General features: G+C 35.7%; 3 protein-coding genes across 9 annotated transcripts in view; 1 reads left to right on the top strand and 2 right to left on the bottom strand.

Moving 5' to 3' along the window:
• The first annotated feature begins 4,480 nt into the window (after positions 1-4,480).
• Positions 4,481-7,465, top strand: LOC138938974 (probable G-protein coupled receptor B0563.6). The gene is given in 8 exon segments (XM_070306402.1): positions 4,481-4,541; positions 4,671-4,865; positions 5,003-5,205; positions 5,453-5,564; positions 5,566-5,754; positions 5,930-6,095; positions 6,879-7,027; positions 7,231-7,465. Coding segments are annotated over 7 exon segments (1,167 nt in total). The 5' UTR covers positions 4,481-4,541; positions 4,671-4,752.
• A 103-nt stretch (positions 7,466-7,568) lies between these two features.
• On the bottom strand, positions 7,569-10,531 carry LOC138938983 (pickpocket protein 28). Its single transcript, XM_070306412.1, is given in 12 exon segments — positions 7,569-7,933; positions 8,060-8,166; positions 8,267-8,420; positions 8,498-8,554; positions 8,715-8,820; positions 8,924-9,187; positions 9,255-9,339; positions 9,399-9,544; positions 9,646-9,796; positions 9,945-10,132; positions 10,228-10,370; positions 10,483-10,531. Coding segments are annotated over 12 exon segments (1,755 nt in total). The 3' UTR covers positions 7,569-7,628.
• Positions 10,532-11,161: 630 nt separating this feature from the next.
• The window catches only part of Hnrnp-k (Heterogeneous nuclear ribonucleoprotein K), an 84,134-nt gene continuing 79,581 nt past the window's right edge, over positions 11,162-15,714 (bottom strand). For all 7 annotated transcript variants that reach the window (XM_070316281.1, XM_070316272.1, XM_070316316.1 and 4 more), the window contains one exon: positions 11,162-14,357. In XM_070316281.1, coding sequence (XP_070172382.1) covers positions 14,330-14,357 — 28 coding nt within the window. In that variant the 3' untranslated portion in view covers positions 11,162-14,329. The remainder of the gene's footprint in view (positions 14,358-15,714) is intronic.

Genomic DNA, 15,714 nt, shown 5'->3' on the forward strand with positions numbered 1-15,714 from the left:
CCCTCTCGAGAGTTCGTCGAGGCGAGGAGACAATGCATCGAGCCTTTCTCTACCGTCGCCGCGCTTATTCGTTTTTTTTTCTTTTTCTAAATTGTAACGAGAGAGAGAGAGAGAGAGAGAGAGAGAGAGAAGAGCGAAATGCAGATAAAACGCGTTCCATTGTATGAAAAAGGCAAGGTGACTAATTAAGAGCCACGTAAGCGAGACTTCGACATGTACTGTGCGGGAACTTTATTCAGAGGATAGATAGACGAAAATAGATACATAACGTATCGCAATACGCTGATCGGCTGCTGATTCAAAAACTCGATTAAAACGATTCTAATCAACCGGTAGATACATACTATACATTGAACGAAACAACGATTAAACAAGAGAATGATCTCGTACTTATGACGACGCGAAATTAAATATGATTTGGAGCGAATTGGGGAAAACTACAAATGTTTACGTATTTGAGAGACATAAAAAAAATATAGACAAAAATTAATTATAAAAATTAAAAGGATATTTCAATATGGCCGGATATGGATTTCTCTTTGACCAGTTTTTCCTCGAAATATTAATAATCTTTGGATTAAAGTTTTTAATGAATTAAAAACTTTGAGAAATGCCAAATTACATTTTTTATTTAATTTTACATGCAAAGTTTGCTTTAATTTTAATTTTAATTTTAATTACTATATGTATATACGTAATGCAAAAATTTGCAAAAAAATGCAATAAATAATTATTTCTCGATATCATCGCGCAAGATTGATTTCAAGGCGGCTAAAGAATCTGTCATTAAAAGAGCATTCGGGATGCTCTTTTATGAAATTTTGGGATACTAGTAAAGTTACGAATAAAAAATTTTTTGGTAACGAACATTGTGTGGAATAATTTATGACAAAAACGGCTTTGCATGTTCGCGAACTGACATTTTCAATCGATTAGGGGGTGGAAAGGCTTTGTGAAGAGTATCTCGATGAAATAAATAGATACATCTCTCGTTACACAAAGATCTCGAGGAAGTCCTTCAGATATTCCATCGCGAATGACGCGATGAAAGCTGAAATAACACCCACATATAAAATGTAGAATAATATAGAAAAAAAGATAAAAAAAGAGATAGAGGCGGTGAAATACACAGCGAAGCTAAATGCCGCTGTTATACGCCCACGTTTTTTTGCGAGGGAATAATAAAAATTTACGCGGCAAGCACGTTCTCTTTGCCGTTTGTTTGGGTCCCTCGATAAATTTTTCTTTTAAAGTGTGGCAAAGGGATTTGAATAAGATTCTAAATTGTTATTCCCGTGGGTCGCGCGCTTTCTTACGCACAACCTTGAAATAAATCGTTCTCGCATACACGATGTGCGAAGATTTACAAATATATAAAATACAGCCGCGCAAACATGGAATTAAATTCTTCACATTTGCGGATCTTGTTTCCATAATTCTATACGTCGAATCAAGAACAATGTATTAACAAATTGGTTGTTAAGTGCAACGTTTTCTCCAGCGGAGGCACAAAATTACATTGAATTACCCTCGTTCTTTTTATGAAAACGCAACATCCGTTGTTCTATTCTTTTGACGGAATTCATATAAATAGAATTTCGTAGAAATTTCCAATCGACTTTGCCTTTCGCCTATGTTGCTTCTCAATAAATTCCAGATGTCATTAAGTGTGATCGACGACGCGTACGTAGACTCAAGTGACTATTGAAATTGCGAACCGTCGCGAAAGTGGAATTCCTGCGTCCGCGATATAGGGGAATTAAATATCGTACGATGCCACGTGGGGAAAACAGGAGAAGTGACTTCCATTGCCGCATAAACGAGTTGCGCGAAGCTAAAAATGAACTTCTAATTAAATGCATTAATAATTAAAGGCATGTGCTATTTCGTCCAAGACGATTTGTTACCGTGTGCCGCAATTTTACGCACTAAAATTATAGTTATCTTTCCCAGATAATTTGTTTCTGCATGTACTAGAAAAACGGTATCATTTTCCGATGCGATATAAATTCCAAAAAACCCGACGGATAAAAACTCCAAGAATGTAATCCGCTTATCGAGAACAGAATTTCTCATTCCTGGCATTCGTCCATGTACATTCAACAAATTTTTCAAATTTTTGTATTTCCATAAAATTTCCACGCCTTTTCCAAAATCCTACCAATCATAACTGTCTTTTTTTAGGAATATTTTTTTTTTTTTTTTTTTTTTTTTCTTTAAAACGAAAATGTTTTTCCGCATTTGTGAGATCACATCTCGTTTTATGAAACACACACACACACACTATTCCAAATATATCATTTCGATATAAAGTATAATGATTTAAAGAATAATCTATATTTCAATTGAATCTATTTATATTATTCAATTACAATATTATATGACGATTTTATATAATAAAACATACGTATTATCATATGAAAAGAATATACGAATTTGCGATAAGAGGATTTCAGAAAGACGGATTCGTGAAATAATATTATTTGTGCGTTGAAAAAGGAAAAATTTGATTCATAATTGATCCCCGTGAGCAAATCAATCTTATTTTTTTGTAAAAATAATGAGGTTTTAAAATTTATAATAAAATAGTTTATAATAAAATCATAAATAAAACGAAATATGTATTATATTTTAATTAAAAATTGAATTAAATTAAATTAAATTTAGTTTATATGTCAGTGACAATGTAAACACTGCATGATCATTAAATAATTCTGTTAATCTCATTTGGAATATAGATAAATTAAATAGATAATAATGTTAAATTTAATAATGTTCATTTTATTATTTCTTCTCTTTCTCTTATATAGGGAGATATTAAATCCTACTTTATTTTATATACAATAATTTGACAACAATACTAGACGTAGTGATTTCTTATCGTCATTATCAACGATCTAAATACATTCAAAAACCGTTCTTATATTGTATTATTGTCGGAATCTTCTTAAGATATCTAGCGTTATAAACTCGTTATGTTCGAATAATCTTAATTTCTTTGACAATGTATTCAATTTTGTTTTTTCAAAGGACGTGCATAGACATTAATAATATTGAAATATTTGTTTATCGGCGGGAAAGAGAAGCGCACGTACAACGTCGTTACATAGATAGATTTTCGGCTTTGCGTTCAAAAATCACGTCCCGTGTTTCGCACGACGAGACGTTATAAAGGGTATGTTATGTCCTAAATTTTCGATATCATTAATTTAATGTTGTGAGAGTGACTGAAAGTGGTCGTGGCCGATATACGATCGATAGTGGTTATCGCGGTTGTTTCCATGGATACATCAAAGCCGACCGTTGTAACTGCGTGAGGAGGCTTTTTGCAATGCGGCGCGTGTACAGTAAAAGCTGAATAATCCCAAGGGTTGCCACGTGTAACAACAAGACGCGATAACGCGTGCGCCAGTCCAAAAATATCGCTACCAATCCTCGATAATGGATTTGAGAGATGTCGTAAATTCTAAGAGACACATCTGAGATTTTTCGCTTCAGCAGCCCTTATCAGCGAATGCTCAATCTCGATTGCGACGCATATTCGTGACGATGTTTATCATTCCATGTACGCACTATTTGCGTATTCATTATCGCAGGATTATCGGCGAACAAACCCCTCTCCAAATATAGGAAAATTTTTATTGCCACAGAATTTCGTTGATGTTCAGTATATCTATGGCGTGTCGCGCTCGCAGCGTTCTTGATCATCCTTCGATCAAAATCTCTCGATAAATATTAAAATTCAACTTTTGAACCAGGCTAATTGATTTATTTTCCAAGCAATATTTTATTGAAAAATTATCAATATTAGCGTTTCAATCATGCGTATAAACAGATTAATATTGTGCGTATATGCGGTCATAATGAAAGAAAATCAATGACTTTTAAAGTTGTTTTTCGTTTGTCGTAACGACAGAGTTACCGCTGTTTGTTAGATCTGTGTTAATCGAAATCGTGATATCAAAACATTATTTCAAGTTTAAGTCAATTTTGCAAGATATTAGAAAGAGAGAGAAATAGACAGATTCGATCTGGATTATATTTCAAGTATGATGCGCGTGTTAAAATAAAACAAATATACGTTTAATTCACAAATAAAAATAATATACGAAATATTGAATGACAGACATAGTTTGTTGAAACATTTTAAAATTTTTGCACGCACGCGAAAGCTTCAAAAGTACATGATCTTCTATTTACATTTTTCGCTTTATAAATATTGATAATATTTTAAGACGGAAATTACATTTGCGATGCGAATATCTCGCTTAAATCGAAATCCGTTTAAAAGTTTTTTGGGAAGGCTGTCATTCAATTACATAAGTTAAGTTAATAAATTGGTAAGTTAATAAATTGTAATTGTTACCCATTTGTTTCTTCGTGAAAAATGGATTATTATATATGTATAATACGTGTTTATTAAAATTTAAAGTTGAAAATTATTAAAAAACACTTCTGTTTGCTTATTGGAGAGTAGATACTGACCAAATAGCATTTTGCATACGAATCGTTTCGCTGTTCGATGGCACGACGGCTAATCGGTAAGTTTCCCGTAAATTTCTGATTCAACCATCTCTTCATAATCCTAGCTCCGACGTTCATCAGGCTTCGATTCAGCTGATGACTCGCGGGAGCTAAAACTAGAACCTAATGCCACGTCTTTTTACCAGCTTAGTAGAACACCCTGTCATCCGATATATCACGACAATGGAGTAAAGTTCTTCCTTTGCGAAAGTTTCTCGGACGAAGAAAATGGGTCGAGAAGATCTCTCATCCCGAGTGCACCAATACGAGGCAAATGGTGCGATGAGATCCACATACTTCAACATCACCGAGATATACAATATGACCGTACTATGCAGACGGTGAGGAAGAAGGAAAGAGAGAGAGAGAGAGAGAGAGAGAGAGAGAGAGAGAGAAAGACAATGCTATATATGTAGAGAGATGTAGAGCGAGATCGGCGATGCGTTCCATGTACCGGCATTAATGACATTGATTCCAGATCAAAATCTTTGAGATACCCCAGCAAGCATATACAGCATCAAGGACTATGGACGGTCGAACCGAGTATCTGGATTATTATTGGATATACCGTGGTTATTCCCATTATCTCCGCACTTGGAATAATCGGAAACTCGCTGATTCTCGGGGTCCACTTGAAGACGAAGACGTACTTGAAAGCGTCGACGTACACGTATTTAGCAGGTCGATAGATATCGGATCGGCAAAACCGATTGCTCGTTATTATTATACGTTACGAGAAAATGATCATAATCATTCGCGATGATAATTGCGAGGTTCAATAAAAAGGAAAAACCTAAGAAAGAGAATAATTGTTTCTTGTATTTTTTTTTTGCTGCGTATACGCGATTATATTTTAAATATTTTAAATATTATAAATTTTATATAATTCTCTTTGTCTCTTATATTTTTATTTTATTTTATATCATAGTGTTGGCATCTTCGGATTTAGTCACTTGTATCCTGGTCCTCTTTTCCGCTCTAGCCCGAGGCATTTTTCGATGTCACGAAGGATGGCTAGAATTCGACGCATTCGTTCACTTTCGCATTCGAAAAATTTGATTCACGCAGCATGCCGAGATGTAAACTACCGAAATTCTGCAGCCAACAAGTTGCACGCAAGTTGATGATATTCGCCGGTTGCTTCGCTATTCTGATCAACATACCATATTGCTTCATGTACACGTATAACAATCGCGGTGATCTGGTAACGACTAGCTTTTTCCATTCGTGGTAAGTAAAAAGAACGTAAATCGTAGAAAAAGTTTTTTTCTCAAAATATTCTCATATTCAGAAATATGTGAAATTATTTGAAAATTTCCTCTCCATTTTCCACAAAAACGCAACGATATTTCTTTGCACGAGTTCAATTTCGGATGGCAAAATTACATTCGGATGGTTCTTGCAGGTGGTTCAATCTTCAGAATTGGCTACAGTTTATAATATTCGGCTTGATACCGGCTGTTTTTTTGTTCGTCGCGAACGGCATCATGTGCTACTCCGTGAAAAAGATCTTCAAGCAAAGAGAGCTATTGCTGAAACGCAAAAACATACGCGAGGGAAATCATTTGCGGGTGCGTAAACACGAACGAAAATCCGCAAAAATATTTACTATTCGTACATGAGAAAAATAAAAAAAAAAAAAAGATCATCGAAATAATATCATAATTAGTTTGATCTATGCTAAAAAAGCGCCTTCGTGTTCGGACGAAGTATTCCGATTCGAAACTTTAAAAACCGGAATCACAATTCGCTCTACTAGACTACTTGAAAATCTATTTTACTTCCGAGCATCTAATCGAGCGGTTGTGTTCCTCCAGGTAAAAGCATGTCTCAGGACACGATTTGCATGAAACTCATTGGGAAACCAAGTGGTATCCGGAAACAGAGTCCCGCGCGAGTCATTATTGTCGCGGGTAATTGGAAAAGTTTGTGGGAAAATCGTACAACATCGTAGAGTCATGTTTTTGCGAAAGCAATTATCACAACTTTCTCGTCGTTTGATGATGTTTATATTATAATTTATTATAATATTGTACGCGAACGAGTTTAATCTATCTACTTAGATAATGAACAATTTGCATTTTTCCAAGAAATAATTCATGCCGGCTTTCATATTTTCTTATCTGAAGATTCTTGATTATGTATTAAATTTATATTAAAATTTCACAGGAGAAATATCGATATCAATGAAAATCACGTGAATTGTATTGTATTGCATTCAATGGGCGCATTTCAAACGCAGACTGAAAATAATCGTGTAAAAAATAGTTTTATTCGAACAAAATAATATTTAAAAATTTTTTTATGAGAAAAAATATAGCGCTTCATTATTACTTATCTCATTGCTTTGTCAGGATCAGGCGCGACTGACGATTATGCTGGTCGGCATTGTTTTCCTGTTTCTCGTGGGCGAGCTGCCAACTCATTTGGCATCGCGTCGCAGCGCCGTGTCTCTCCTTTACGGCGGAGATCTCTCCAAGATCCACGAGGGCTTTATGGAAAGGTGAGTGGGTTTCGATCGAAAATTTATCACCGTGTAAAAAATTGTACAATTATTTTTCTGTTAAAACAATAAAATAGACATCGCGTCGCACATCGGAGGCAATATTTTCCTTCGTCGATCCCGTGTTCCGATAAACAATGGAAATCGTTGTCTCTCGTTGGTTTACTTACGGCGCCGACGTTCCGTTTGTCATATTTTCGCAGATTTCGTATGTGGGCGACTATTCTAAACGCGCTAGCGAGCTCGACGAATTTCGTACTCTACTACTTGTTATGCCCCTGCTTCCTCGTGCACTTGAAGCATATGCTACTTCCGCAGCGCAACATAAGGAGAAACTACGCGAGAAGACCGAGGGTTTATTTCAACCGAGAGGCAAAGCTAAGTGTGAAATATTTGTATTATAGTATCGTAATGCAGTGTCACACAATGATTTTCTAATCATCTACAAATTTTGTCATATTTAAAATATTAATAAATAATATAATAATCACACAAAGTTGCTTATTTTAATAATAATAAATATTACAATTATATTCGCACAAACACGCGCACATTTATTCCTTAATCTGAGAATAATCTCGATCGAACAGCAATCTTAGCCTTAAACGTGATAATTGACTCGATCAAAATATGTTTCACGTGGATGAAGGGATGGTTGACACCATGAGACAAAGACACGCTTGTCATTCGATTCTTTATGGCTTCGTGGTTTCTGTAACTCAACATCTCTCCTTTCCGCGGGAATAGACAGAAACATTTCCGATGCCGGTGGCAAACTTGTACGCGATCGCTCTTGTCTCTTAGGAAGCTGTCTCGTAAAGAATTGTCTGGCCGAGAGATAAACCAATTCTATTACGCTTATCACAGAACCGCCCAGGCAGAGACCAAAGATACCGCCGAAGGATGCTGAAATAAATGGTGCGCGCGGTTTTATTAAATTTGAGTAAATTAAATTAAATTAAATTATATCAAAATTGAATTCAAAGATTCAAGATTCATTTCTTTTTTATGCTACAGAAATTCACAACTCACCGAGAAGCGAATCCCAATTGATGATACTGTCTTTACGATACTCGACATATGACAAATCACCGAAAAATATATATACGAAAGATATATTGTTTATATCCAAGCCACGTCTATAAGGAGATAGAAATTTTTTGTTTGTAAAATAAGAATAATAATTTATGAGAAAGAGAGAAGAAAGCTAATATTCTCATCATTGAAGGAATGACTCACGTTATATCGGAATCGAAATTCACATCGTCCATCTTAACGTCTTCTAAATTGATTTGATACATCATATCGGTGCATTGGGGTAGGCACTTCTTGCAAGTTTCCGTCTTCCAGTATTCTGACGATCCTAAAATTTGTAGAACTAATTAATAATTTTCTATAGATCTCATATGCGTGTACTGTTTGATTACGATATATAAAATATAATATATATGATTTCAAATCGTTTCATACTTCGCATACTCAAAAGGCAATCAAGGTCGGGCAGATAACATGTTCTTATTCCTTCATCTGTCAACATGTTGAAGATAATATTCTAAATTATCAATTTAAAGAATCTCGATGCAAAATACTCTGTTCTATTAAATGTAACATTAAAAACTAAAGTTAAGAAAATAAATATATATATATATAATAACTGATTTAAACGTTTATAATCTCAGAGACTCACGCATCTCCGGATAGTAAAACGGCAAGCAGCCGCATAGTCGCTGTATATTTTTCGCTATACATTCCGATATGCACGATTGAAAACTGTAACGAGTTTCGCCCGGTGTCTGCGCACACATACAGGTATCCATTATAAAGACGTTAAATTTGAAATATCGCGTGTCATAAATATTCCTGTAATGTGATAGGACCAAAGTCAGATTTATTTACCTCTTCGTCGAAAAAGCATAGACGTTTGTTTGTAGGAAGATATCGTAAACTTTCCATGCTTTTGATGGAAGTACTGGTGACGGATATCGCCAAAACGTGGCCAGGTAACGCGGATGCCACGTGTGCACCAATGTCAGGAAAATCAATTGGGTCGTGTATCATAACAGAGGCCCCTACGAAAGGGCGCGTGGTAGCCTTGTACATATTACGCTCAACATTTAAGGCAATCGCAAGACCGATATCGCGACCGCTCCCCGGCGCTTTCTACAAATCAAATGTATATCCTCTGTATATCTGCATGATTCTAGACCGCCCGAATTAATACAATTACCAGAATGTCGTGCACACCCGGCAGATCCGCGGTGCTAATGTTAAAATCCAACGGATCATCCGTCTGTTCATTGAGTGTGCTGAAACTTCGAACGAACAATTATTTGATTATCTTGAATAACTGTGACATATTTGCAAAAATTACTTTTGCCTGACGTTTAAATTGTAATGGGAATTGAAGGCGCAGCAAAAACCCTCCCTGGATTTGACCGTTTTAAAGATCTTGTTGCAATCGCGAATCTGTCCAACCCAGGCGCATCTCACCAATAACGCGCTGCAAGGCTGCATTAACTGTGTATGGACGAGCATTATTATTATTATTAACTTTTGAAGATTTTTATATTATCGTGCATTAAATGTGAATTAATTGAAATAATCATTTTCATAATCACCTGCTCCATAAGCGTTTCGACCGTCGTGCCGAGACTATCGAGAAACCGACTCGCAGTTATATTGTCAATCAAAATCTTATCAGGCCGTATCAGCTTCATGAGGGAAAGAAAAAATTTGTCGCTCTCATTTATGCTGAATCCATTCGCGTATCTGTCGAGTCGCGCAATATATTGTATCACGCAGATATAAATTTAAGAAGATAGCAAGCTTTTTTAGCTTCGTTGATCTAAAGTTGATTGAATTGATTTCATAGAAAGAGAGAGAAATAAAAAAAAAAATAGATTGCAATATATCTTACAAGTTTTTCGCGATAATGTCGGCGTGTGGACGATAAACTTTATTATTATTGCATATCGTAACGCCCGGAAAGGACACGTTCCATATCGGATTTGTCGCATCGATGGTCGTCACTATGGGATTGTTGGAATAATTATCCCATAAACGTAACATGAGTATAACGCAGAATATGATGGACGATACGCAGACCTATCGAGAGCGCGATACATTTTCTTGAATTCTCCATCGTTTCCTTTAAATATTCGCTCAGATTTTCAAAGAGATCACAACGATAAGTTTCTTACCACGGACCAAAAGGCACTTTCGATCATTGTCGATCCATTCATCGTTATATAACGAAAGCCGTGCAGACTGGTGTTCTTGCAATAAACGTAAAACCAACCGTTCGTGTACCCTTTTATATTGTGCGTCAAGCATTTACGATGTCCTGCAATATCGCACGTACCGGATATACGCGATTCGTTTGATGATATATGAAAAAAAAAAAGGATAATAGAACAAATAATTGTAAATATTTAAATATTATCCGTATCTCTCACCGCGTTTCGAATTCTTTAATTTAGATTTTTTATTCCAGTGCGTCTTCATGTCTTTAATAAGAATTGAAGCTACCGCGTAATGCTTACGAAAAACGATACAACTGGAACAAAAAAGCTAGTATATGCCAGGAGATTCACCGAATGACTAAATGTGTTACAGGAGGACGCGAGCTTGTAATTTCTTTGTTTAGCCATCATTCTTTACTTTCGTTTCGATCACTACGTGTCATATTCAATTTTCCTTATCCAATATGCCTAAGTAAATTCGATGGAATGATATTAAGACTTTAATGTAATGGTTAATATCTGATTGTACACTCAAACAAATTGCAATTACTCCGATATTTATCATACTAAAGCAATATATATATATATATATATATATTTACTTCACACTTCAATCGTGAGACTCTATAATTTAAGATTCATTACATTCAGCTAATTTTTAGATAAGTAATTGGAAGAAATTGTTGTTATATTTTTTCAAAAGTACGAAATACATTTGATAAATTCATTGTACATTTAGCTCTGAATATGTTTGACACAAAGTTTTTTATATATAATTATTTATAATTATAATGAAAAGGGATATTTTTGTCACGTTTATCATATTATAATATGGAATTAGGACACAAAAACAGCACTTAACTTAATTTGATTGGATTGAAAGGAAAAAGAGCGCATTTGTACTAACTTTTATTTGACAAATAAAAAGTATCCGTTACAAATAATTGTAAACTGTATATCTTATACAGTATACACATCGTGATACGAACGAGTGTATAGCGCTCACTTTCTCTCTCTCCCTCTTTCTCCCACTTATAATCATGGTGCTCGCACGTTTTTACCTTCCAAAAACCCGATTCTCTTTTTCTCTGTAATAATCGATTTATATATATATATATATATATATATATATATATATATATATCTGGCATTAATATATTTCCTCCATGCTCTCGGACATGCTCTCTCTCGCACTACATTCGCACACACGCACGCGTGCTTACGTGTCTCTCTCGTCGTATAGTGTGAAACGGATTACATCTAACAAGTGTGTTAAAAGAAAAATGCATACACGCGGGACAATTTTGATTCAGTTTCTCTCGTTTACGGGGTCGCACGCCTGTCTAAATTTCCAAAAAAAAAAAAGAAAGAAAAAGATTCGTGAAAGAAAAGATTCCTATGTATTCCTTTGGCGAACCGAGGCGATTCCGCGAAACTGTTCACAGATCGATAATCCTGACGGTTTTTCTTCTGCATTGAAATCATTAAAATGATTAATATTAGTCAATCTAATTCTCCAAAGAATACAAAATAAATACCCAATATAACACAACGTTTCAGAGGGGAAAAAAAATTCAGATCTCTCTCTCTCTTTCTCGGTATTCTGAACCCGAATATGAACAATGATACAGTATACGAATTAAAAAATAAGTATTATAAAAAAATAAAGAAATCTCATTGTGAAAAATCGCAGCAGTTTCTTCTGTGAACAGTCGATCGAAATCCGTTGCTGTAAAAAATATGGGACATTTTTAAATCTATGTAAGACTCATCGCACGCACAGATTTACATCCGCATGTGACGAATCACGTGTTTAGCGATCGGTACGCTGTCATTTATAACGGACACTATGCAGTCAAGATGCTTAAAAATGCCCTTTTGTAAGTACCCCGGTAAAAGAAGGCAAGGAAAGGGGGGAGCGAGGGGAAGGAGTAATGATTGAACTACCGATCAGATTAAATGTATTCAGGGGTTCAAGGAGAGAGAGGAAAGGGTGATATTATGAATTAACGCGGGGTCGGCCATCGGTAACGGGAAAACTAGAAACGGCGATCATAACGTTAGATTGACCACAGCTTCTTTTATCAAGGTCAAGGGTTATATAGTCCGGCGTCATGATAATCATAACTCTTCGAGAATTAAATTCACTATTCTCCGGGGCGGTTCTTCAATCACGATCGCTCGAACGGCTGCACTAGATAACGCTTTTTCAGTACAATTTAATTGCACTTGGAAAAAATTACCTATACGGCCGCTATTTGTTAAAAAATACAATCGCTCGAGCAAAGTTGCGTTTCACAAGATAGTGCTATTGCTACGTTACAAGTATATATTTACATGTCATATTATACGTCAAATTCGGTATATGTTACTTTTGAGAGTGTAGTTATCGTATCTTGGTGTGAAGTTTCGAATCGAAGATTTTACATATATTGACGAGGATGATCGTGATATATCCCTAGCTGTAATATAATTAACGGCAACAGCGTCGTGGCCTCGTTTCGATAATCTACATCTCACGTTCTCTCATATAAGAGAAGTGTTCTCTGTACAATATGTAATAGAAAAATAACTATAGAGGCGAATGAGTAACAAACTGAAAAATATGCTTCATTTGAGTCATCGTCAGAAAGTAATTCGGACATGATAACATCATTTTTTACCGAAATATATTATACAACTAATACACAACAGACTTCGTTGCAGATTCACTATCGATTTCATTGTCCCCTAAACCGTTTGGTTTCCTTTTCGCCGATGGTGCCCCCTTATATTTACTTACGTGTCTCTTCGTTAAGCCTAATTACTTTTACTAATTATAACACTAAGAACGCAGCTTATGCATTCCCTATAGATAAAGGTATAATTAGTACAGATTTAGGGTGGGATATAATAAGGTAAAAGATATCCTTATCAATAAATTGTATGATAATAATAATCAATAGTATAGTAACTACAATAATATATAATAATGCAACAGCAGAGAAACGGTGTATGCGGCAATTAAGGAAGGGGAAAGGATGTTAGTGGCTCTTATGTACAGTTTTTTTCGCGATATATTTTTGTTACTTCTTTTCTCTTGCAAATATATTTGCCTAGTGTGAAATCTTTTTTTCTCTCTCTTTCTCTCTCGTTCTTCGTCGCTGTCTCGATCGAATCTCCTCGCTCTTTCGACACTGTTGCCCTCGCATTCACTCTATGTGTATTTAGTCTTACATTTCAATAGAGAAGATTAAAATTTGTAAAATATTTATCAAAAAGCTGGAAAAAAACGTAAGGGGAAAAAGTGTGCGTTGTCAAGTCTCGATGCTCAGGAGTCGCTTACGCGTATAAACGGTTTCAAATTAGCTGTTTCGCGCCAGCGTCTCAATTATTCGTTGACACACTATAGTTCGAAATTAAAACGTTAATTCCATCGGATGAAAGGGAACAAGATCTAACGATAATTTTAAAAAAAGAGAGAAAAAGAGGGAGATACGATGTCTCGACGTAAAAGCTCGCGCTATTACAGTAGAGAAGGGATCATTCTTTGGATTTCTCTTTCAAGCGATAAATACGTTTTCTCGGGAATGCTAACATCGGGGAACACGATGCGATTGCTCGCCAGTTTGAAACCCCTCCCGCTGTCACGTCGACAGGGTGTGTGTATGTGCCTCGGACACGATAAGAGAATTCTATACTAAAAAAAAAGGCCGACATCAAAAATGTTAGCGGTACTCGATTCGTAGATCAATTTACTTTGCAGGCTGCGATGAGCGGCTACTATCCTTGAGAATAGTATCTCGCTACATCAAGGTCACGTTAGCATAGACCATTAAGCGTTTCTCTTCCTGGGAGAGGGTGATTCACGTGTGGTGCATTTGTATATGTATAAATTCTACAGATCATCGTCCTGCGCGCAGCGCTCTGCCGGAAATTGTTTCCGTGGGTGCACGTCAGCATGTGTACTTGTTTCAGTTTCCACTTTCTCAGCGTTTACATGTTTACCCAAGAAATATTTCTAAAAAAAATTACAAAAAAACGCATCTTTGGCTCCCCCTCCCCCGAATGCACCCATGGCTTAGTAATGATCTGCATTCTCGTGTACGCTGAAACAGAAAAAGTAACGAAATTTTCGTTTAGTCGAAGGCCGACGAGAAGATCAGAATTTGAAAGAATAGAAAGAAAGATGAAGGAAATAGAATGATATATGCGTAGCATATATTTTTTTTTCCGATATATTAATTTCTAGAACTTATTTTCGCTAAAAGCTATTTTCTGAAGATGTTTTCATAGAAAATTAAATAACAATGCAAAGGACAAGAATGCAAGCATCTCATACGTTGCGCAAGTTGAGATTAAACAATATTGATATGAAAAGCCTTAATTTAATGATATCTGAGCGATGCGATCTCGATGCTATAAACATACAGCGAATGACACAGTGATAATAGCGCTGGAAGTTTCAATCATATTAATGTACGTGAAGAATGGAAATTAATTATGTTAAGTTATCAAAAAACCGGGATGGTTCGGACGTGAATAAAGTGTTATACACCACTTCTTCACAGCCACTACTCGATAATTATATAAGCATATTTGTTATAAAAGGCGCTACTTTTAGTCGAGTTTAGTCGAAATTACAGTGCGTCGATGAGCAACCGAGGCGTAGCGGAGATGATGTTAGTTCCGAAAGCAGATCTCGAGGGAGGCGACGTTCGTAAGCGCCTTTGTAGGATGATTAGTGATTCCTTGTTACATCGAAAGTAGAACAACAAAATCACTAGTCTTCCATACAACGGTGCTCCATTTTCCATCACGCTGGGCTAGAGACTCTCTAGCACGTCGTTCTCCTTTCTTCGTTCGTTTCTCTCCGTCTCGATTCCTCCTCCACCATTGCAAGTTTGTTACATTTGCCTCAGATCGTTTGGTTAATCAGATTGTGTTAGTTCCTGGAGAGATGAGATGACCCGATGGCGGCGATGCCGGTTTATAAGCGGGCGGATGAAGTATGAAGAATCGTGCGAGAACGGCAGAGGAGAATACTCCGATCGGACACGCCATATAAAATCGAAGAGTTTGAATATCACGACGTATATCATTCAGAGGCCGATTATATTTTTTTAAATTATTAATATTTGTCGAAATTCAAGATAATTATATACATGGAACCTTTTCTTCGATTTTATTTTAACAATATTTTCTTTATTATTACCAAAAATTTTATGCAAAGTTTCGCAAAATCATAGCGAAATAGCGACGCATAACAATATGTATTACAATATCATTTATCATAAACTTTTATGTCGCACCAGTTTTTATCATGTAATTAGAAGGACGGGTTTAAATGTATTAAATATCGATACCTCATAATGTATTCTCCCATTTTTATTTAACGGCACTATTTAACAGTAAATGTCTGATTTCAAGTTTTGCTAATATAATATAAGGATAGCGTTTAATGTT

The sequence above is a fragment of the Polyergus mexicanus genome, unplaced genomic scaffold (assembly GCF_030449975.1).
Source record: "Polyergus mexicanus isolate NDT 795.1 unplaced genomic scaffold, iyPolMexi1.0 SCAF_1, whole genome shotgun sequence".
Lineage (NCBI taxonomy): Eukaryota > Metazoa > Arthropoda > Insecta > Hymenoptera > Formicidae > Polyergus > Polyergus mexicanus.